The sequence below is a fragment of the Haemaphysalis longicornis genome, unplaced genomic scaffold (assembly GCF_048455015.1).
Source record: "Haemaphysalis longicornis isolate Haplotype H1 unplaced genomic scaffold, Haemaphysalis longicornis Haplotype H1 scaffold_16, whole genome shotgun sequence".
NCBI classification, from domain to species: domain Eukaryota; kingdom Metazoa; phylum Arthropoda; class Arachnida; order Ixodida; family Ixodidae; genus Haemaphysalis; species Haemaphysalis longicornis.
Window position 1 is genome coordinate 22,432,121 of NW_027526266.1, and position 24,003 is coordinate 22,456,123.

The 24,003-nt window shown below is 47.4% G+C and overlaps 1 protein-coding gene across 1 annotated transcript in view; it reads left to right on the top strand.

Annotated features, from left to right (window-relative positions):
- The first annotated feature begins 12,595 nt into the window (after nucleotides 1-12,595).
- The window catches only part of LOC144166145 (meso-2,3-butanediol dehydrogenase-like), a 47,503-nt gene continuing 36,095 nt past the window's right edge, over nucleotides 12,596-24,003 (top strand). The window contains exons 1-2 of the mRNA XM_077695749.1: nucleotides 12,596-12,938; nucleotides 15,564-15,703. Coding sequence (XP_077551875.1) covers nucleotides 12,902-12,938; nucleotides 15,564-15,703 — 177 coding nt within the window. The 5' untranslated portion in view covers nucleotides 12,596-12,901. The remainder of the gene's footprint in view (nucleotides 12,939-15,563; nucleotides 15,704-24,003) is intronic.

Sequence of the window (24,003 nt, forward strand, 5' to 3'; positions counted from 1 at the left end):
TCATGCGTGATGTACTTTATCGAAGGCCGTCTCGAAGTCCAAGAATAGTGCATCAACGGGAGCATTTTTGCCCAGATAAGTATGCAAATCGTGAAGAAAAAGGGCAAGCTGGGTGTCACAAGATACATTTTTATGAAAACCGTGCTGATTTGGATGGAAAAAGTTCACAGATTATAGAAAGGAAACTATCCCAGTCGAAAAACACAACAGAAAAATACGACAGAATGATCCTGTGAGGGAAAGGACATCCTGTAGTCTGTAGTAAACTCTGTCCTGTAGTCTGTAGTAAATCATGTCCTGTAGTCTGTAGTAAATCCTGTCCTGTATTCTGTAGTAAATCATGTCCTGTAGTCAGTAGTTAATCCTGTCCTGTAGTCTGTCGTAAGTCCTGTCCTGTAGTCTGTAGTAAATCCTGCCCTGTAGTCTGTAGTAAATCCTGTTCTGTAGTCTGTATAAATCCTGTTCTGTAGTCTGTAGTAAATCCTGTCATGTCTGTTTTCGTAGTAAATCCTGTCATGTCTCCAATTTCAACTTGTTTGGCATAAGAAATTTACTTCCCGTGATGTTTTTTTCTATTAAGTACCTGAAGTATGCAGGATATGCATAATAATTTCAATAAAAATATGACCAACAAAAGCATTTGGGGTCATTCTTGCCTTTCTGGTACAAGCTTGAAATTGTTTTCAGTGAATAACTGATTTCAGAAAGCTGTACCAAAAGGCATTTAAGCAATGCAACTAGTGGTACATTCAGGCATGCAATACAAAAGTTTGATGTTACGCAGACTGCACATGCCTGATCACAGTCCGAAAAAAAAAGCAGTTTGCGGTGCTTATCCATTTTATTTTCCTATTTTTACAACACTGTTCCTGGGCACTACCGTGGCTTCACTTTTTGTCATGGAGAGGCTTTTACTGCCCTCTTATGTTGCTGTTACACCAAACAAATAATTTTTGTTTCATTGCCAAATATAAAAACAAAATATGGCGCGTTATTTGTATGCTCCATGATCGTGCTGACTTGGAAACGGTCAGAACTATAATTTCTTTTAGTACAAAACAGCTTTCATCCGCACGTCATGCGAAACTGCTCCTGCTGCAAATTCACGGGAACCTGGACGCTGGTACACGCCGGACGCGGAAACTCGTGGATCCAGCAGCCGCTGGAACGTAACGCTGGAACACGCCCGAGACCACGCCGTCTCCAGCGAATAGCGTGGCCGATGCTCGCGCTCGGCTTTTTTTTCTTTAATAGCCGTGTAATTGCAAACCCGCATAGCTGTTAACAAGAAATACAGAAGTCATTCCTTCAGGGAAACCTCAGTAGCGCTACAAAATTTAGCCAGACTCATTTGGGCACTTTTCAGCTGATTTGGCCGTGCTTCGGAAGCAGGGCCAAATGGCGTCCCATCATCGCGTTCCGTCAATGACGCTCAACGTGTTGATAAAAGCAAATTTATTCTCCCCGATAGAAAAAAAAAATATTAAACGAGCATCAACAATTACCGTTCGAAACTTCGTTCATTATATTAGTTGGGGCCATTAAAACACAAGGGAACAAATATTTATTTTACACTGCAAAACGTGAGAGAACGTGAGAAAATTAAAATAGAGAGTCAATCTTTAGCTGGAATGCTTGCATTTGTGAACCTTGTTCCGTTGCATTCGCACAGCAAGGCGTGGAAGGGTATCCTGTGGCGAAAAGCGCACGTCTCTGTGGTGCTGCACTGTCTTGAAGAGTACGCACGCACAATCCCTGCCGAAGTCACGCAGGGATCGTTGCAAGATCAGTCGATTGTCGAAGCACATCGCACGTATTCCAAATCACACTGCCTGCGAGATTCGTCGCATTCACTCACATTAAAGTGCCAATTATCCCAAGCACCCCGCTTAGACGTCGCTGGAGGAGTCCTCACATCGAGATGCTTGAAATCCGGACCACTGATCTTGCTTTTACCACAGCTTCCGAAGCTTCAAATGTTGCTGCTGACACTCCGCGGAGACATAAGATGCACGTTTTTACAAAAAAGTTAAGCCTAACTTCAACTAGGCAAAGCGCCGATGTGAAATGTGAACGAGCCACTGGGCCACGCAGCCACCGCAAATTTTGACCGGGAGACGAACAGCAGGAGGGAACAAAGCAGGAGGGAACAAAGGAAGGGTAAGGAGGGAACCGGCCGATCACGAGAAGTTGTTTCGCGACCCCTCCTCACCCCTCTCGATTCTTCGTATTGTGGTCTCCCCATCCCGCGAGTTCTGTCGCGCCGCGACATGCCTTCAGTGGTGACGATGCTTCCCCGAACTTCTTCCGAAAGGCCGGGAGGGAAGGCGCGCGTTTTCTTTCTTTCTACATTTATTTTTTTAACACATCTCGGTAATGCAGCGAGTTCACTGGCGCCGTTTCTTTTTCTTTTTCACACAGGTAGCGGCAACTGGTTCGCTGTTTTTAAAATCTTATTTTAACTATTTCGCTTGATTGGACACATGTTTCGCGTTAAAATAAACAAATTGCTCGCTAAAAAATAAAACAACAGCACGCAGATTGAAACAATGGGGCTCTCAAATACACCCAGAAATACATGTCAGAATGTGCACTGCAATTATTACACCCCGTCTTCAAAAAGCACATCTTGCTTGTTTTTTATGCGTCCGTTTTGCCGAGGGGCTACCCTTGCTGCCTGATTCTTTTATCAAACATTGTCCACAGTACAATATATGCAATTGCAATTCAGTCAAAGAACCCAAGGAATATGCGAAGTTCTTTATGTATCCATTTATGTGGTTATGGGGCTACGCTTAGATGTTCCAACAATACAGTGAGTTGGGCTAAGTTGCGTTGTTAATTGCAAATTTGTAGCGAAGGTTTTTTTTTAATCACGGCCAGAATGCTACTGGCGGCAATGCAACAAACGTTCATTGCAACAGACGCTTGCAATGCAATTGAACGAGATGACCGTCACTTGCACGCAGCATTGTTTCCGTGGAGCTAATCTCAATTTCAAACACCGCAACTAAATTAACATCCAGGCTTCGTCATTCACAAGGCTCTGTTGTTATGGCAAATTGAAAATAACACTTGTTTCGAAATAGGCAGTCATAAAATCCCATGAAGTAACATAGTGCAGGGCACGAAGTTGAGCCTACCACTGCACGAGCTTAGCCTCTTCTACGTTTATCACAAACAATATAGTGCACATTGTTTTTCGCAGTATTATTGTGAGAAGAATAGCGGGAAACTTGCGCTTTTGCGCGCCCTTGCCTTTCTTTGGTGGGGAGTCCTTGACATGGCGCCGGTTGAGCTCCTGCGTGGTGGCCGCTTACTCGACACCCTTTAAGGCCACTTATTTTGGTGAACCACCGCCACCTCGGGTCGGACATCGCTGCCGGGTCGATGTCTCCAATGGTCTCCATTTCTTGAGGGGGCGAATAGCCTCGAGCTGATGCGTCGGCGAAGCCGACGGGCGAGGCGTTGTAGCGGCTATGACTGGCGAGGCTTAGCTCACCCGTCGGTGTGGCGCAGTCTTCTTGTGGCAATAAATTACATTTCGATGGCCTAAACGTTTCCCTGGTAATGTCCAGTGATTCCTTGCACCTTGCCCGTTCACCTAGAACACTCATTACTGTTTGACAAACGTAGTTCGTTCATTTAAACGTACAAACACTGAGCGGATGAAAAACGTGTCTGCGCCATTGGACTCCCTAACGGCTCTTTCTTCACCCAGGGAAAAACCGGTCCTACATCGGCGGGTCTTCTTCCAAGCAAGTCTGTGCATGAATTCTGGGCGGTCAGACGCGCGCGCCGTTGTTCGCATAATGACGTATAACCTGATACCTTACGAAGGCCGGTCTCCTCTTGAACACCGGTTGCCGAAAATTGTGCGGCCGTTCGCTTGCCATAATTCGGCCGAGGACCGCTAACCAAATGAAAAACGTACATTCGGACGCCGTAAGTCGGCCGGTCTCCTTTATAACACCGGCTGCCCGAAGAAACCGAATATTCTGCCGCAGGACGCGCGGTTCACCGTTGAAAGAGCGGATGCGCGGCAGCCGCGCTACGGCCGGTCTCCTTTCGAACACCAACTGCCACAAGAATAAGGGTATCCTGTGGCCGGTTGCTTGCCGTGCTTCGGCTGAACACCGCTTCCCGAAGAAAAAACGGATGCCCTAAAGCCGTACTCTTGCCGATTTCTTTCTCAACATCGGCAGCCGAATGGCAACTCAATATCTGGCAGCCGGGCAGCTGCCTTTGTGCGTCTGAACACGGGCGGCCGGAGAAATACCGAAGCGCTGGTTGCCGAATGTTGGCCGTTCATCATTGATCAGTGGCTGCCAGAACCTGGATGCTGGCCGGACATACCAGAAAGCGGCCATAGACGGGCCGGTCTTGGGACACACTTTCTGTGCCGCCTGGGTAGGCATTGAGTCTACAGGTTTTCCAGTTTTCCGAGTACCATTTGCCCGCCATCCTTCAAGGGGTCTGATGTTATCTGATTTTCACCAGGTGCTTTGTCACCTTTCATTTCTTTCAAAAGCCTTCTTTATGTCTTCTCTCGTTACTGATGGGGTGTCTCTCTCCTCTGAACTACTTTCTCGTTCGACATTATACTAGATGTCCCGGCTACTGTAGAGATGTCTATAGAGCTCCTCCTCTACTATGACTATTTTATCCCTGTTTGTGATGACATTGCCTTGCTTGTCTTAATTGCATACATCCCACGACTAGACGCATCTTCACGGCTTTCAGGCTGTCTCCATTCTTTACAGCATATTCGATCCTCTCCATGTTATACTTCCGTATGTCAGCTGTCTTACGCTTATTGATTGACTTCGAAAGCTCCGCTAGTTCTGTTCTCTCAGCTGAGGTGGCGATTGTCATGGTTTGCCGTTTCTTTATTAGATCTTTCGTCTCCTGGGAAAGGTTTCCCGTATCTTGTCTAGCCACCGTGCCCCCGACTTCGACTGCATACTCCATGATTATTCATGTTACGATTGTCGCTGGATTGTCGCTGGCTAGTTGCTTCGCAGCCACTAGAGATTGAGGACCGTGGGTGTATTGGCGTATTCATTGGAGGTTGTGGCCATCACTACACCAAGGTGGCCAGTCCTGCTCTGGTGAGGGGGATCGCTTTCTTCACTATGCCTTAATACGTCTACGAGCTACGAGGTAGCCAAAATTCTCCCTGCTCTGTGCTAGCTGGGAGGCGTGGCAACTGCGTGTTCGGTCAAAGGCTGGGCTGTGCGCGATCGCACCTATAGTTGCTCATGCCTGAGTCGAAGGAACGTATGACTGAGCGAGTAATAAGCCGCAGCGAAAGTTATCGCTGATGAAAAAAAGAATGCGGGCCTATACACCCTATGAAAGTGGTTGTAGAGCAACGCTGTTAATTACACTCAGAAAGATTACTCATGCGATGCCACTTGAATTTACACACGTGGCTCTACAAAGAGTAAAAGCAGATACAAGTGAAATGCACTTAATCACACCCGTTATTACTTCAAAGAGGTATTTTTTCTAAGGTTAAATAAATGCATGATGCTTAAACTGTGGTTGGTTGAGATGTATTGGTGAAGAACATGAGTGGAAACTCCTTTTTTCTAAAATAAAGGAAGCTCATACCCGGTGTTAGGCGATTTCGCTCCTTCTTCGTCTCTGCTGCAGCCGACGGAGGCGACGAGATCAGCGGCAGAGACGGAGGAGAAGTGAGATGCCATTCGTTGGTGTTAGCTTCCTCTAGCGCATGCACAAGGCCCGCACAAGACCGCTACACGTGCAGTGGACGGAGCGCACAGCGGCTCCAGACGTCGCGTGACTCTGTCACGTGGCATTCAGCGAGAACGCAGGGGGTAGACCCACAGATGTGCTCGGTGATTGCAGCGTCTGTCGCCCGTTTCATTCCACTTCCGGTCACCGTAGCGTACGGACGCGGAATCATGAGCTCCGAAGGAGCGGCGATAACGGCCCAGTCTGGCCGCGGTAAGAGGATTTCTGCCAACGACTCCCAGGATTATCAAGTGCTTTTGCCCCAGTTGCCCACCGGTCAGTCTGTTTTGAATACTGTGTTTCTGCATGCCGACATGCGTGCACGCCCGTATCGTGTCGAGGACTTTCGAGACGCTTTGACGCGTCTCGCTTTGCTCGCCGACGTGGTGGCATTGGGGGCGTATCAAATGAGTCACGTTTGGGCCGTGACTTTTAAGTCAGCGGAAGGCGTCAAAAAAATGTTAGCCCAGAGTGACGTAAAAGTGAAGGACCGCCGGTGCATTGCGATAGACCCTTCAAACCAGGAAGTTCGGCTGAAGCTTCACTGGCTTCTTTACAATGTGCCGGATGAAGAAGTTTGCGCTGCGTTCGCTCCCTACGGACGTGTCGTCGAAGTGCGCAAGGAGCGTTGGCGTGTGGACGGCATACGGGGTAAGGGCTCAACTCTGCGGTCGATGGCTCTTAAGTTGAAACCGGGAGTGACCATGGACAACCTGCCGCATGAACTCCGAGTTGGGGTGGATAAGGCTCTCGTCGTTGTCGCCGGCAGGGCCCCCCAGTATTTGCGCTGCAACACCAAGGGCCATATCCGGCGCGACTGCAAAGTGCCGCGCTGTTCCTCCTGCCGCCGCTACGGGCATGAGGCAAGTGCGTGTGTCAAGACGTATGCCAGCGTCACCGGGCCGACGAGGGAGGAAGACCTCCGCGAAAACCTCATGGACGAGGCGGACGCGGAGGAGACTGCAGCCGGAACCACCGATGAGGCAGCAACGGAGCAGGACCCGGCGGGAAGGGTTGAGGCCGAGGCTGGTCGGAGCGCTCCTGAAAAGGATCAGCCTGGTGAGCTGAAGACACTTCCCCCCAACTCCTCGTCGAGCAAGGATAGTGGCACCAAGGTGGTGCATCAGGAGACACCGCCGGCTCCCGCAGTGGACGACGAACTCATGGAACTCGGTGGTGACGATGCTAGCGTTGCCGCCGGAAAGCGTCAGCGTGAGAACAACGTCACCAGCCAGGGCACCGATGAGTCCAGCAGCGGTGAGCCGCCAGCGAAGGCGGTTTTGGGGCGACGTGTGGGCTACAAGTCCAAACCAAGCGTTCCCCCCGACCGGCCTACGCCCCCCGGAAAGCCCACGTAGGACTGGACTGGTCCTCCGAAACGTTTGTCTGCATGCCATTCTACTGGGTTGGTGCGCAATAGAGTATCGAGGCAGGGGGGTGTGTTGAGTTCGGGGATTAGTGGTTACATAGCTTAAGGCGTCCTTTCATCTTTCATTAGTGTTCAGTTCACCGCATAATTTGAGTTGTGCCACCTTTAATGTACGCGGATTGTCTGAGCGTAAGCGTCAGAACCAGTTGTACAGGCTTATCAACGAGAAAGATTTATACGTGGTAGCCTTACAAGAAACGAAAGTGGAGAGCGAGCAGAGCACAGAAAGAATGGTGAATGTGTTCAGTTCACGATATCAGGTCTGTGTAAGCCACGCGGTGGGCTTATCGGCAGGATGCGCACTTTTATTTCGTCAGAGTTGCGGCGTTGTTATCCAAAATGTAACGTCCAGTGTGCCTGGCCGGTTTGTTGTATGCGATTTACCGTTATCGTCGCGAGAGTGGCGAATTATGTGTGTGTATGCGCCGACTTAAGCGGATGAAAGGAAAGTCTTCTTTGAAGACTTAAGGCCGTGGTTTGGTACAGAGCGGGCTATTGTATTTCTAGGGGATTTTAACTGTGTGTGCTCTGGCTCGAGATAAATCCAGTTGTACACCGTTTCGTGATGGTAGCACAATTGCACTGAGCGAAATCGCAGCAGATTTCTGTTTAGAGGATGTGGGGGATGCCTTGGATGGCACAGGAGCGGTACATTTTACTCATTTTCAAGGTGTGAGTCATACGCGTTTAGATAGAGTCTGTGTATCCCTTGACCTTGTACCAGAGTGCGCAGAGTATAATGTTACGCCTGTGTCTTTTAGTGACCACTGCCTGGTCTCTTTCTTGATTGGTAAGCGAAAAGAAAATGGGAAGAAGTTTAACTGGAGCCTGTTGAAAATGAATCGCCAATTATTGAAGGATGAAAAATTTGTACTAGAGGTCACTGAAAATATTAGAACATTAATGGAACAGAAAAATTCTAGCTGTGCGGCTAAGTGGGAGAGATTCAAAGAGAGAGAGAGAGAGAGAGAGAGAAAAAAAAATTTATTTCTCCAGCAGAGGCTGATGGGTGGGCGTCGCCCCGTGGAAGGCGTCCCTAGTCCGGGATGCCTTGACTTCGGCTGGCCGTCCGTGCTCGGGTCACCAACTTAAGCTGGATATCCGGGTCCGGGCTGGCCAGGGAAGCCCTCCACTGCTCGAAGGTTGGGTTGGAAAGGGGGGGCATTCAAAGAAGGGATTAAGCTGAAAGCCTCGGAACGGTCAAGTGCCTTACATCATGATAAAACGAAAGAAGAAGCCCTGCTCAGACGCAACCTAGAAACACTTTTAGCACTAGAGAGCCAGTCACCGGGACTGTGTAAGGATGATATTAAAATCGTGAAACAACAGTTGGAGTCTATCGAAGAAGTAAGGTACCATGGGGCAATAGTCCGAGCCAGAGCGGAGAAGTTTTTGCTGGGTGAAGCACCAACCAAGCGAGCTCTTTGCTCTGAAAAACGTTACGCCACCAGAAACAGAATCAGTGAAATAGATTTCAACGGGCATGTATCAAGTGACCAGAGAATAATATCGAACGTCTTTTGTGAGTATTACGATGGTTTGTTTGCATGTCAACCGGTAAACTTAGATCGGTTTAGGGAAGAGTTGATGCGTTTCTTGACGGTCATTGACGATGAGGTTAAAGATATTCTGGAAGTTTCAATTACACCTGATGAAGTTAAGAAAGCAATTGACGATTTAAATCCGGGCAAGTCTCCGGGACCAGACGGGATGTGCGCGGCGTTTTACAAAGCGTTTCGTGATGACCTCAGTATAATATTGTGTGAGCTCTATACGGCAGCATATGAGCGGGATAGATTGCCACCATCTTTCTCAAGTTCGCACATTGTGCTCATACCTAAAACAGATGACAGGGATGAACTAAAGAAGGTCACAGCGTATAGGCCAATCACGTTAACTAACGTCGATTATAAAATATTAATGGAAATTCTAGCAGGGAGGTTACAGATGGTGATAACAGATATAGTGGGGGAGCACCAAACATGTGGTATAAAAGGAAGATCTATAACAAGTAATATACACGTAGCGAGAAGCATCCTAGAATGTTGTGACAGTATAGACTTAATTGTAGCCATGCTCCAAAGAGACCTCGAAAAGGCCTTTGATAAAGTCTCTCATGAAATGCTTTTTAGCATCTTGGAACAAGTAAACTTGGGAAGAATAATAACGGGGGGTGTACAAATGGCTTATAAAGGGTGTTCGACAAGTTTGTTTATTAACAAGTCGGTGGGTCGTCCAATCAAGGTCACACGTTCGGTTCGCCAAGGGTGCCCGCTTTCGCCTTTACTTTTTTGTTTATACATTGAGGCCCTCTGCGCAAGCGTAAATAACAACAGTATTCATGGCTTTCGGTTGCAGGCATGTGAGGTCCGTGTACTTGCCTATGCGGACGACATTGCTTTTTTGTGCCGTGATACAGAAAGTATCAGTACCACCATTAAAATACTTAATTCCTTTTGTGAATATACTGGAAGTTCCGTAAACTGGAAAAAGTGTCTGGGGTTCTGGCACGGGTGCTGGGACTGGACACCCAGTGTGTTTGAAGGTGTGAGCTGGCAAGTTACGCCTGCCAAGTATCTAGGTGTCCCGCTAGAAAATTACCGCGACAGCGAGCCGTACTGGCGAAGCCAGACAGCGGCGTTGCGAGAGAAAGCGGAAAAGTGGGAGGGAAAGGGTAAAACGTTGTCTGTGTTTGCACGGGCGACGGTGTGTAATGTGTTTCTGTTCGCTAAACTGTGGTATGTTTTGCAAGTTATTCATTGTTCCCGTTCAAATGTACAAAGGTTACATCGTGTATGTGCTGTTTTTATCTGGGGCTCGACCTGAGAACGGACGAGTTAAACTAATCTTTTCAGACGTGTGCGTGATGGTGTTTTGTCACTATCGCATGTTTTTCTGCGACAAGTAGTCAATAGATTTTATTTTTGCGTGAGGTGAAGGACCCCCTACTTCGCACTGTAATTCAGGTTAGGTTAGGTAGATTTCTGCCTCAGTTTCTTATTACGTCATCTTTGTGTTATACCGGAGGACTTCACGGATATTTAAAGGAAGTCGTACAGGCAACACAATTTGTATGTTCGCGTTTTTCCATGGAGTATTTGACTTCAGTGTCGAAGAAGAAGTTGTACAGAGATCTCGTTGAGATCTGCTTTCCTGTGCCACTATACAGATCCATGTTTCGAAGTGGACCAGGACAAAATGTTTTGAAACGTGTAAAAGCAATGGTTGTTTCGCCGGGTGTTAAAACTTTTTTCTTCAAGCTTCATGTTGGTGTGCTCCCGGTTAAAACGTGGATGCTTGAGAAGGGTTTGTTCGTGCCCTGGGGAGCAGACTGCTGGCTATGCAAGAAGCCGGAAACTCTTGAACATGTATTTTTGGACTGTTGGGATGCGGTGTTTTTGTGGCATTCTCTTCAGAGAACTTCGAAAAAGGAACTCCCCTTGGATCCTCATGGTGTACGGTTTCTGGCAGTTGAGAACGATAATGGAGTGCCTTACGACCTATTGATGTTGCTGGTCCTCCACGGAATATGGAGGTCTCGATTGGCAGCTCGTTACTCGGACGTTGATGGACGGCCCGCGAGGCAGTATTTCTATGAAAGCGTTCATCGCATTGTAGAAATGTGGAAGGGTCAACTTTGTACATCCGAGTGGCTGCAGGAAGTAGAGAAAGTGTTGTCTATGCCCAGTTTTTAGACATAATACGCTGGCTTAGGCAAGGCTAGCGTTTTTTATCTGTAGCACGTTTTTGTGATGTCTCAAACCGGTAATAAAAAAAATAAAAAAAAAAAGTCTGTCGCCCGCTTCAGCATAGGCTCGCACCTCAATCGGCGAGACAACGGGCTCTCTATCTGTGTATTTATTCGTTCCGGGTTCGATTCCTGGCGGTGCTAGTAACTTTTTTCATTTGTTCCTGGAAGTTTTCTATTGATACCAACGGTCGCGACAGAACCCTTCGGCGGTAGAGGTAAAAAGCTTCTCTTTAAAAAGAAACCAAACGCACTTCGACAAAGAGCAGATGCGACAGATACGGGCGCCTGCATCCGTCTTATCTTGTCTTCGCCCACGACAGTTTAATGATACGCTTTCTTTATCTTCAAGTACGAACCAACTCTCTCAGCAACAAGTTTAAACTGTACCTGACGGTCGATTCACAGATTCGCCACGAAAGAAACTTTTTCACAGGTACGCTCAAAAACATTTCTAATCTCTTCAAACAACTGATTAATTGAAATACTTGTAAAATCAATAAAATGATAGTTTCTATTAAGTTTTCCATAAAATATTAATGGTTTGTTAGCCTCCAGATTGGTCCGGAGAATAGTACGCACAACCGTTCCGACAAAAATACGCTTTAGTTCCGTTATGCTGGGCTTTAAAACAGCGTGTTTTAATTTCCACTAATATAATACCCTAGCATTCTTGGTGATTTTACGGCACTGTGTTCGAACATACGGCCACTAAAACGTTTCAATCCAATCCAATGATAAAACTAAGGCGAGCGCATGGTATAATGGAGGCCTATGACGAGACAGTCGGCTTTGATGTGAGCCGCGTAGACGGTAGCGCCATATTCCTCTCTGGTGCATATAGTAAGAAACTTTATGATCGGCAGCCCACCAGCCCCGCCGCCTCCCACGCATGTGCCGTTGGGTTGTCTCGGGCTACGTGACTCTTCTAGCGCCAGGCGAAGAGGAACAACGCGTTCGCCGCGAGTGAAAGCGAGGCGGGCCTCCTCCTGTGAGCGTTGCAAGGGGCTGAACGGCCTTGAGTCGTGGTCGCCAATGTAGCTACATCATAGGTTTACCAAGCGGTACCACGACTCAACCAGACTAAGCCAAACTTGTGATTGGCATATTGAAAGTTGGCTGCGCTAATTTGCAACCATTTTTTTGGTAACTATCTGATCTTGCTGCAACGTCCGCAGCTGCCCAGATAACGCTGTATGTTTTTATTACACATGTGCTTGCGCGTTAGGGCCACGTCGTCAGTTTGCTCCCTCGCTCGTGTTTTCATCTATCTGTGACCATCAAGATGAACGCCCACCAACTAGCCCAATTTTCTGCTCTGCTTCAAGTCGTTGATTCTATAGCAGCTCTTGTGGAAACGGCCAGCTGGTGACCGTTCGCGTTTCGTTGTCGTCGGTTTTGAAACAGTATACTTCTTACCCTTTCTTATCTTATCTATAGTGCTGATTGAACAGGGGTCACATTTTCCGCTGCACGATGCTCGCCTTTCTCAACCGTTTCGCTGCGGCTGTAAACCTATATCTTGCGCGAAACACTCGTTGAGCTTGCGATAAGTGCACGGTAGCCATAAGTGATAACAAAGGTTTAGAAGCTCAAAGAAAACAAAAAACGCCGCTAATATGCCTCCTATCGCTTGTACAGCTCTCAGCGTCTTTCGGGAAAGCTTGTTTTGCGTTTCTGTGGAGCACATGTAGCCTAAACAGTTTCGCCCGCGTGCTGACTCTGCGCTTGAGCTGCGTTGAACAAAATCGTGCGAGGTTTTTTTTTATTATCTGCCCAGCGGATTTGCAAATTGTTGATTTGCTATCATACCGATGGCTTTAATTTGCTGACCCGAGCCCAGTCTCTCAGCCTTTTACGCGGCATTACGGCGAGTGCGATAGTAGTTTCACAGGTTGCGGAGTCCCCTCCAAGATCCAGAGGCACACTGCAAGCGGGAAGGACTCTTTGCTCAACACACAACTATGCCCAATCTTTCCGAGAAGGTCGCAGTCATCACAGGTGAGGCAACCCGTTTGCAAACGCTTTGCAGCATGACCTTTTCAACACTAAGACTATTTTGTATGCCCACCAGCGTGACGCCCGTGTTTCTTCTGTTCAGTAATGTTCCGTGCAGGGAATTTTTCGTTTTTCTCAGAATTTCCGGCTTTATTTTGGCGGAAAGGGATAAAGGGAATATTTGACACGTCTAGAGAGTTTTAGGAGCCGTCAAGTAAAAACACAAATAATGTCACTAAACACCACCTCACTTATAACCACCTCACTAAACCACCTTTATAACCACCTCACTAAACACCACCTCGTAAAAACCACCTCGCGCTGAAAACAAGGTAATAAATTACCTTGTTTTCATTTGAAAAGTTCACTTAACACTCCGCCGCATTTAGGTTCAAATTTCCGCAGCATCCAAGACAACTTCACATCCAGTTCGTAAAACAGGAGGGAGCATATAGGAAAGAATACTCGGTGAGAAAGAGCTTGTTAAGCGTGACGCGGCGGCGGCTGAAGGCCTGAAGCCTGGTCGTATGTATTCGTGCGCACTACATATACAAAAACGTATTTTCAGGGTCGCTTTAGTCCGCGTGTTGTCAACAAGAAATGGCGGAACAAGTCCCGGCGGCGAGCTAAAATTACTTCAATTCCAAACAATGTCTGTTCTTTTTCATACGAGCAGTTTTGACTTTGAGCGTTACCATGTAAAGTAAGCACGCTAAAAACATAGAATGCACAGTCAAGCGCTGTTGGGCGGTAGATGCATTGGAATTCACTTCACTCACTTCACTCTGAAACTCTTATTTTCTGTGCGGCGTCAGCGTCCGGAAGACTACGTGAAGTTGACATACATGGCGCTGGCTAACTCCCAAAACCGAACAGGAAACCCCGTAAAAACCTGTCAGTTGCAGAACGAGAATGCAAGGGAAATTTGCAGAGAATTCATGAGGAACCTGGAGCTACAAAATGCTAAAAATAGGGAATTTTTGAACCTTGAAACGGGACTTTTTGGCAGCAGCACGGAACATCACTTCTTCTTTTGCGTATGTTGAGCGACTGCTTGGACGTAATGTGGATTTACTTGTATTCGCTGTAGCAATATAGGCTATAGATGGTTGGGTTGGCAACTTTGGCGTCTGCTGTCAGCTGCACCCCGTAGATACAGGCAGCGCTTCCCGAATTATGATAAGTGGCTCAAGCCCTTTAAAAGCAGACAAAAGTCGCAACGCAACGTTTGTTTCGCCTGCCGCTTTTGTGGCCACTTTCTTGTATTACATTCTCTTTTTGATACTACAACCTACCATGATACACACTACTCAGTTTGAGAAACCAGCGCGAACTAAATATTACTCAGTATATCAGAAATCAATACTGCAACCATCGGCCGTCTGCAGTAGTAGTAGTAGCAGTAGTAGCAGCAGCTTTTAATCTAACCTCTCAGATTGCAAGCTTCATTCGGAATGAAGTGTGCCTTTGCGCGGCTAGCATCAGTCAGAAATTCTAATTTTTTCCGTCATGGAAAACCCAACCAGTGTAGTAACGTCATCGGCATGAGCGAAACACAACTCTATGGCAAGATAAAGCTAGCGCCTTGATACATGGGCCACTAGAACTATTTTGATTTTGATTGATTGATTGTAGGATTTAACGCGCTGACGCAACGCAGGCGATGAGGCGCGCCGTAAAAGAATGGCTCCTGATTAATTTTGACCACCTGGGGATCTTTACCATGCGCCGAAATCTTGTACACACCGGCCGCCGCGGCCGGGAATCGAAACCGCAACCTCGGGCTCAGCAGCACAACGCCTTAGCCACTGAACCACCGTGGCGGGATATTTTGATTTGTGAAGCAATATCTAGAACAAGCGGTGTTAATGATCACGGGTCTGCGTAGTCGTTCAGCCGGTTTATCTCTCGGGTCAGTTTATGACGCACCGTTATTTCAGCATGATTGGCCCGTCCAGTGTCAAACGAGACGGTAACCAAATAACTGCTGATGACACGTTTTCTCGAATACATCTACGAGGGAGAGAGGGAGAGAAATACAAAAAAATTTATGGAGCATGATAGTGGGAGTAGAACCCAAGCCCAGGTATCCACGTGTCACCGCAATTCTCTTCGCCCTGGATACCAGCCTGGTCTCGTCCTCGAGCAGACAGCTGGTGCAAACTGTTTTCTATTGGTGAGGAAAAGACCAGACGGAAAGGGGCAGTAGGGCTGCGTCATGTGCGTATTCCCGAATTATATTTTGGCGGGTACCTAGTTGTGGACAAACTATGTATAGAAGACTTTCTACGAATGTTGGGCTGTGTGTACGAATGTTCCCGTTTGTAATTGCCGGAGTGCGATTACCTGAGGTGGGCTGAGCGCACGGGAGTTTTCGTTTGGTGGTCCTGTAAAGTTGGGTATAGTCTTGATAGGTAAGACCTGGTGACGATGCTGCAGTATTCTCAGTGGGTAGGTGGATCACTTCGTGAGCATGTAGATGATCGAAGTTGTTGACCGTTACGCAGGACCGTGCAGTCGCCCACACGCGGTTGCGCCCTAGAACAAGCAAGACGTGAACTCCTGAATTAAACTAGCCAGCTAGACGAATGCAGCTGGCTTTATTATTCATGAGGATTTTCATCGTAGGCGCATCATCTGGCCTCGGCGAGGCAACCGCTGTTCACTTTGCGTCTCTGGGATGCTGGCTGTCGCTCACGGCAAGAAATACTACAGACCTAGAAAGAGTGGCCCGGGATTGTCGAGCCAAGGGAGTCCCTGAAGAGAAGGTAAATGTCATGTTCGCATATATACGAGAAGCGAACAGCATAACTGTGTCGTAATCATGCCGAAAATTGGCTGGGGAAGCATTGGTTTCCGCGCGCCGATATATTTATGAAAAACGCATTTGACGAATTCTGGAAAAAAGGTAGAATGCTTGCAGCAACTGTAGTCAGCTGTGCAGATGCGGCACGAGTAATGGGATCTTATTACCTAACTTGTGCTCGATGTCTGACAACATTTGGTTGTATTCCTGGGACGTTTTAAAGGTACGCGGAAGTGAGTTAGACACCTTCTCAATATTTCAACATAATGTCTAGCATGTGTATTTGTTTCCGAGCCGAAATACATGTATTTTGTATTGCGAAGGCGCTGTTAGCGTAACGCTGCCTTTTTCAAGCCACATTTACGAAACCTGTTTTGTTATGTCTGTGTCTTAAAGGGACTCTGCAACATTTTGTTTTCAACCTTTTTTGAAATAAAAAATGCTTGCCGAACATAGTTCATCTTGGGAGTCGCAAAGTACTTAAGCCAAAAATTACTGCTGTATACAACTAGATAACCTAGAAACTTCCTCAAAAAGTTTTTATCTTATTCCCCGTCTTGGCTTTCTTCAACAGCCTTAATCACATCATTACAGCGGTGTAGCGGCTATTGGCCGGCTTTCATTTAGTAGCAGCAATGAATGCATTCGATAGCCACTTTAAAAACAACGCCAAAAAGCAAAGCAGGAATGGAAGGTGTATCTGCTGGGTCGAGGAAATCACACAGTGCCGCCCCGTGCTGCCGATAACTCAAGCTTTCGCAGTGTGTCCAGACGGAAAGGAAACAGTGACAGCGTTAATTGGAAGCGTTGAAGAGTCCCTTTAAAACCCCCTTTTAGTGCAATACGGGGTTTTCGAAGGAACTTGTGAAGCAGCTTCGGGAAGTCTGGTTTTTGAAACGCCATTAACGTTGGTCTTCTTCCGCTTCTGCGGGCGTTGATCTCAGAAGTTAATTCCCCCCCTCAAATTCAAATTTTATTCGGAACGTCCAGGCACGGAGGGCGCAGCACACCATCAGCAGGTTTGCACAGAACAGGTTGAAAGCAGAGTTTTCAATGCTGGTTGATGTAATGAAAATGTGGGCTTAAGCGGCGGTTGTCCATTCATTCTGCTAGTTGCGCGCTCTCTCTGGTGACAATGTCCGGGGTACTGTTGTCCCTTCAAGAAGAAGTAAGCTTGGACATATCATGAAGGACGTGGTATAGTGCGATTTCCATTCCGAGGGAGACGATTTATGCCAGAGAGACAAGTGATCAAAAACTGTAAAATCAACCAAACCAGGGCTGTCGGGGCAAGAAATTTTAAGTTCTGGGATTATTTGTGAGCTAGCTGTATAGCGCGGCGAAATGAATTTCCCTTAAAAGGACACTGAAGTGATTTGTAAACATTGCGGGATTACTAGCGCAAATCGTAGTGCGGAGTCCATAGGCCATGTTTCGACCACTCTGTGCGCGTTTACATCAATTTATTTAGTATAAAAATCAATTCGAACATGCTGTCCTCCTCTCTGCACCCTCGCCCATTTTCTGTGGCGTTTTAGTGTGATGTCAGCAGGAGATGAGCTGGCAATTGGCTGCGCTACTGTGCGGCTCACCGACCTTCCGCGACCGACTCAGTCGGCCCAAAGTTTAATCCGCCGGCCGCCGACGGGTCGTCGCAATTCGCTCGATCAGTTGAAACTAAGCCACAACACATTTTTGAAGGGAAGAATGTGCCTTTCTTTACTTTGTTAGTTTGTACACTGTATCAAGATCCGAGTCCGGGTCGCTCTACACAAGCGCTGCACAAGTACACATGCGAAGCTTCGCTGACTTTAAGCTAGTAGAAAGCTCTAATGCCAGTTGAAAACGGGAGAAGAGTCAGGGAAGTCAATATAGGTACTAAGGAAATAAAATCAACTGAAACGTTTACCGTACAGTGCACAACTAGAGAGCCGGAAGCACGTTTTTGCGCTGGGTGAAAAAGCACAGCAGTCAGCAGCATGACCACACATCTGCGAACGCTTTTCCATCTAAGAAATGCAATTGCTAGACGTGAGATATTGTGGAAGTTTGGGGGACGCTTACGGTAGGAGCAATATACAAGAAATAGTCACCTAAAGTACTTGAAATGCTAAAACTAAATAAAAGTGTAAACTGGTTAAACAGTATATACCTTATACACCCGACTTCGCCAGGCCTTGCTCGTGGCCGAGTGGTTTAAATCGCTAGAATGTTTGTTTTGCAAGTCGCAAGTTCGAATCCCCGAGGGTACATGCTTTTTTTGTAAGTTTCTTTTTTCGTTAGCGGCCGATGTTTTGTAACCTGAGTTCACCATTTTTGGGCCATAACGTTCACTCCTCCACGAGCGAGTTCGCAGAACGCGCGCAGGCTGACACTGACGCGCTAGTCAATTCTCGTTGGCGTGCTGTTGCCACAAGCACCGACGGCTTCTGGGCAGTGAGCACAGGCCAGAATCAGCAGACCCTTGGCCTGGTGCGAACACGCTTTTTACGATACGGGCATGAGTAAGGTAAGCTCCGAATATGCGGGAAAAGCGCATGTCATTTGAGCGTTCATGCACTGCGTAGACCTCGGCTAGTGATTTCTACGGTGCCAAGCGGTTCTGGGAGGCTTATCTTAGGCTATTACAGCCGACAACATGGTAGAAACGACGATTACTGAGATATCGAGAATGCCCATCCAACGATGCCGTCGGATGTCAAGCATGTTGTTTTACAGAACCGAAACCGAAACTTGATTGAATGCTAACCTTGGACATCGTCCAATCATGATGCCCCCTCCTACCGATGTCACAGCCTTTAGTTGGTGCGGCCGCCACAGACCGCGCATGGTAGTTTTTCTTCTTTCCCGCTTTAAAAAGTAATTACCGACTTATCAACCGGATAAACATTGAAAAGTGTGGTAATTTGAGCCAGTCTACGCAGTGCAAGCAAAACTGGGAGCTTGACAAATTCACTTCAGTGTCCCTTTAATGAAGGTGCTGCCTCCGTTTGATGGCATGGAGGACAAATCGATAGATTTGTGTTTTGCGAATGTGGATTCGGCTTATGTGGGTGCGGTAAAGGTTCATGAACATGGACATGGCTTTCGTCCTCTTCGGGGGGTGTACAGCTTCAGTCAGCGTCCATCTTAAAGGGGCCCTGCAACACTGTTTTCAAATTTTTTTGAAATCCTAAATGCTTGCAGAATGTCGTTACCCAACACACGTAGTACTTAGATTAGGGGGTCGCAAGGCACCTCAGCCGAAAATTACCGCTCTATGCCCATCAGATAACTTGTAAACTCCCTCGAAAGATTGTTCTCTATTTTTCGGTCTTGACGTTCTTCGACGGCTCGAATGACGTAACTAAGGCCATCTAGCGGCTGTTGGCCGGTTTTTCTTCAGTTGCAGTAATGAACGCTTTTCGATAGCAACTTTAAAAAAAAGGACACAAAAAAATTCCCCGCATTTCCCCGAGGGGAAGAATGTGAAAGTGCGAATGCACGAGTTGAATTTGCGCGGTTCGGTAATGTTCGCGAAAGAGAGATCACACACACACACACACACACACAACTACAAAGAAAGAAAGAAGCATTTATTCACAGACACCTATTTGTGTTGTCGTTGTACTTGTTGCTAGAGCGGATCTCAGCTTTGAAATTTCGTGTCAGTACTCCTTTAAGCGGGTGCATTAGCCCTTCTCACGCCCGATTCCTGGCCAATCCCCTACGTGGGTATGTGCCATGTCAGCGGCCAGGCAGCGCGCGCCCATCTCCCCCCGTTGCTAGAGAAGACGAGGAGCGCGCGCACCCGCAGCTGTTGCTATGCGGACTACGGCGGCGGACGATTCAGGCTCGCTTAAGAAGTGCATTCGCACTTAAAACAAGGCAGAAATTGAAGGCGCATTGCGTGCGACGACCAAATCACGCAGTGCCGCTCTGGGCTGGCGATAACCATAGCTTTCGCAATGCTTCCAGACGCGAAGTAAACAGTGAAAGAGCTTATCCAAAGTGTTGCAGGGTCCCTTAAAGTCGGCCTGTATGCGTCGGAAGTACTTCAGGCCAGCGAGCAAACTTGTTATTTGTTTCAGTGGATAAGAAGTTGCAGCTGCCTTCTCTAACGATATACAAAATGCGGGACCAAGTTCGGCTTCAAAAAACCGGTGCCAGAAAAACCGGTGCCAGAAAAACCGGGCAGAAAGAAATACAAAACCCCTTGCTTTGTTTATGACTGCAGTGTGCCACTAAAAAAAAGCATTTTTTCGTGTGTTCAAGGCGCCCGCCCTGCAGCAGAAGATACAAGAAAGCTGATCGTAAAAATGAATGGTTTTATTAGCTTTGTTAAATTTGCATTGTAACAATACCACTGTGATGGGGATGTGCCACTGCCGCTCGGAAAAGCGGTAGAGGCGACATTCAGCAGCGGAGAAGAAAGGCAACTATTGATAATTGTGTTATTACAATAGCGGTATTACCCCTCACACAGTTTTTCCCGATTTCGTGGTCCGTCTACAACTTTCAAGCTTTTTCCGCAAGGGACTAGGTATGCGATTTGGTGGGTGGCGATTTTCGCTGATTAAATTGCTGCAACATATATGCGTGAATGGGGCGCATGTTCTGCGTAGGTAAAGTACTTTCTGGGTACCTTCGATTGGCATGCTCCCATTGAGGCAAATGTAGAGAACGTTTTTTTTTTTTTTGGTGTTGACGAAATTAACTGAGATGTGTTCAATCATATATAGGATCGATAATTGTTTTTGAGGCTTCTAAGCTGCGGTGTCACAGTATATACCGCAGGTCTCGGTGTTTGCGCCCTGGCAGCCAGCAAATTTTGATATACCTCAAGGTCAGCCCTCATGATGGCGCTTTTTAGCGTCTTAATGTGGTGGCTCAAAAAGTGGCGCTGAACATATATTTAAATTCAAGTCTCCCATTAAAACCTATAGTTGAGAATTAGGTCGCTGCGCTGGATCTGAGGACTAGGGAATAATTTGCGCCATCCCCAATTTTTAAGGCGCATTAAACAGAGATTTCGGGAGGAAGGAGTGGGAAAGCGGTGTATGGCAGGTCAAAAGCTCGGTAGAAAAATACTTACACGGCCCCTTTAGTTCAGCCAAAACCTTTCCCCGCAATGCATCCACCACACTGGCTCGCCAACGTCGCTATGGGGGTTTTTGATGACATACGGCTCTATCACAAGAAAACCTACAGAAAAGAGAAAAATGAGTACGGGCACTTAGGCTTCCTTCCATGATGTCAGAATGGGCCAGCATCACGTAAAATTGAATTTCGAAAGTATAGATCGGCGTGGGTATGTAGAAGTCTTCAACAATGAAAATTAGTAAATCGGTCGTGAATATTCGACGGCTGCTGTCAGATCGGCAGAAGCAAAACTGTGGGCTTGCATTTAGACCATGCAACCAGCCATATTGGAAGCTGTGACTTGCAATATGGTTGGAATAAGCGAGCTCACGGCTCACTTCAAACCATCCTGCTTTCAGAAGCTCACGGCCATGAGCTTTTTACAGCAGCTGTCATTGGCGAGAACACTTTCCCTCCAGTATGAATGTGTGACTTCGCGAGTGCATATGGTCACGGCATACCCATATATAAACTGGTGATTCAGCCGTGATCCTCTGATGGCTGCCGCCATGGTTACGGGCCAACCACATAAAGCAGGCCTAGCCAATAACGTTACAAACTCTGTCAACGCGATTAGGCCTGGCTGATCTGGGAGAAGGAGGGATACATGCTTATTTTACAAATTTAGAGCAGAACGATGGCCGCCTCAGTCGAGGTAGCCGCGGACGCCCTTTTGACATCAGCACAGCTTACGTTTGAGTTTTTTCCGGTGGCGTTCACATAAAGTACCGCGAAAAAAGTTGCAGATGGCGTCTACGCTTTGGTCTTAAGATGTACGACGCGATAGTGTTACTTAGACGCCCACGAAGTGTTTTGAAACGGAGATGCTGCGTTTACAACACATGCTTTCCAGGCACTAATGTTCAGTGCAGAGAGCGAAACTAGCGGCAACGATTTTATATGCCGTTGCACAGGAAGGACAGGGGCCACTTGCGCTTGTGTAGCCGAAGAATACGGCGTGAAAATTTGTGTCTGCAGGGTGTCGTTCGAGAAGGCGACAGTGCCAGTGTTTGAAAGTTTTTTCTCTAGCGTAGGAGCCAGCCTGAACTTTTTGGCATTTCTTTCTTAGGTGGCGCTGCAAATCTGGGTCGAGCGAGTAAAGACGAGCGTTGGAGAACTCGGGTGTATTCCACTTAGCGAGAGTGTTTCCCGAGCAATGGACCGCAGCGACCTTTCTGCATCAGTGCGTGATAGAGGGATGCGGGTCAATCTTGCACTTGTGTGGGCGCCATGAGCCGCTCTATCCCCCTGTTCGTTCCCAGTAATGCTGCAGTGGCTTGGGAGCCACTGGAAAACGATATCATGTCTATGCTTGACTAATGTGTCATATAAGCACCGGATTTCAGCCACAAGTTGTTCGTATGGGCCGCGGCGGAGGGCAGATTGGATGCACTGAAGAACGGACCTCGAGTCGCATAGCACAATCCATTTTTCTGGAGATTCTCGCTGGATGAATAGAAGGGCCTCCCGAATAGCTGCCAATTCAGAAGCGGTTGACGTCGTCGAGTTCGAAAGCTTAAAATGAATTTCAGTCGACTTCTGTGGTATCATAACAGCGCCGGCAGAACTGGACGTGGTGACCGACCCATCCGTGTAGACATAGACCCGGTCTCTGTATGCCTCATGTAGAAAGAGTAGGGATAGCTGTTGAAGACCGCTAATAACGTACCACGCTCGGACGTCACCTTACTTTGTCGCCTGTGGCTAGGTGTTGCCTTCACCGGTGCTTACTCCTACACCATTGGAATGGCCAACAGCCCTGCTTGTGATGCGTGCGCCACCGACGAGACGATTGAACACCTTCTGTGCCATTGTGACCGCTTCATAACGCCGAAGCAACAGCTCTCCACCACACTTCGCCGACTCGACGACCTCCCCTTTACAGCGCAGACAATTTTGTGCCATAGGCATTGTCCGAGACAGGCCGAAAAGGCTATAAAAGCCCTACTGCTCTTTTTGAAGGACACGGGCCTCTCTGAACGATTGTAGGGACATTACTATAGTGCAGTGCCCTTAGTTCGCCCATTTTATGAGTGGACCGTATTAGTTTTGTGCATTTTCTGGTTGTGTGCGTTGTTTGTACCGCCTTTATAGTTGCCTGGTAACGCCTTGTGTTTTTCCTACTTTTCTTTCTCTCATTTTCTCCTTTAATATGTACCGCTGTCCTTTCTTTCCCTTTCGTTTCCCCCTCCCCCCTAAGTAGGGTAGCCAACCGAACCGTATTCTGGTTAACCTCCCTGCCTTTCCTGTACTATTCCTTCCTTCCTTCCTTTCTTAGGGGAAGGGAGGCACGGAGAAGTCTTCCATTGTGTAAGACGTGGTTGGAGTTTCGAAGAAGGAGGTGAACAGATGGTGAGGAGCCCACGGGTTGTGCCCGAATTACAAGGCCCCGGACGCGGTGGCTTTCTTCCTGGCTCTCTCTGAATAGGATAGTGACCAGGTGGTCAGGGATGCTTCCCATGTGTCGACAGAAGTGGAACATGTAATGTTTCACTTGTTATTGTGTGTGCATATGTTTAAAGATCACCATGTCGCGCGGAAGAAATTGTAAGTTTTCTCGTACAAAGCAGTGTTATATAGTATTGTCGGGAATTTCCTACAAAGTATCTTTGCCCGTCTAGATTTGTCGGTATATGTGGTGGTTCGTAACCTGCGCCGAGCTTGCAATTGTTCGAGATGACACCCAATTTGGCACGGGGAAGGATAATGCGTGTTCATGTGCTTTTTGTCAGCTACGGCGCAACCTTCCAGACACCCGTGGCCGAGTGTCAATGTGATGTGAACTGTCATAATTGTTGACGAAGGAATGTTTTTCAAGCGTTTGGGTGTTCTCCCTGCAGGAACAAGTCATTTGAGAGTGCGTAATGGTGATTAAGCTGATATTTGGTAGTTATGATAGGCGAGGCGCCGACCCATTTGGTGACCGCGAGAAGTGGGGGGGTGCGGGCTTCCTTATATGTTGCCCCCGTGATGGTGTTAATTTGCTTCATTCAGTGCAGGTTAATTTCTGGAAAAGCAGGCGTTGTGAGTGTCTGCATAAGTGTTGCCGTTTCAATCTGCCTCTTTCTAGAACTTTTTTGTTTGGTGTGTTACAATGTGGTGCAGATGGGTGAAGATCTTCCATTTCTTGTTAATTGTGAG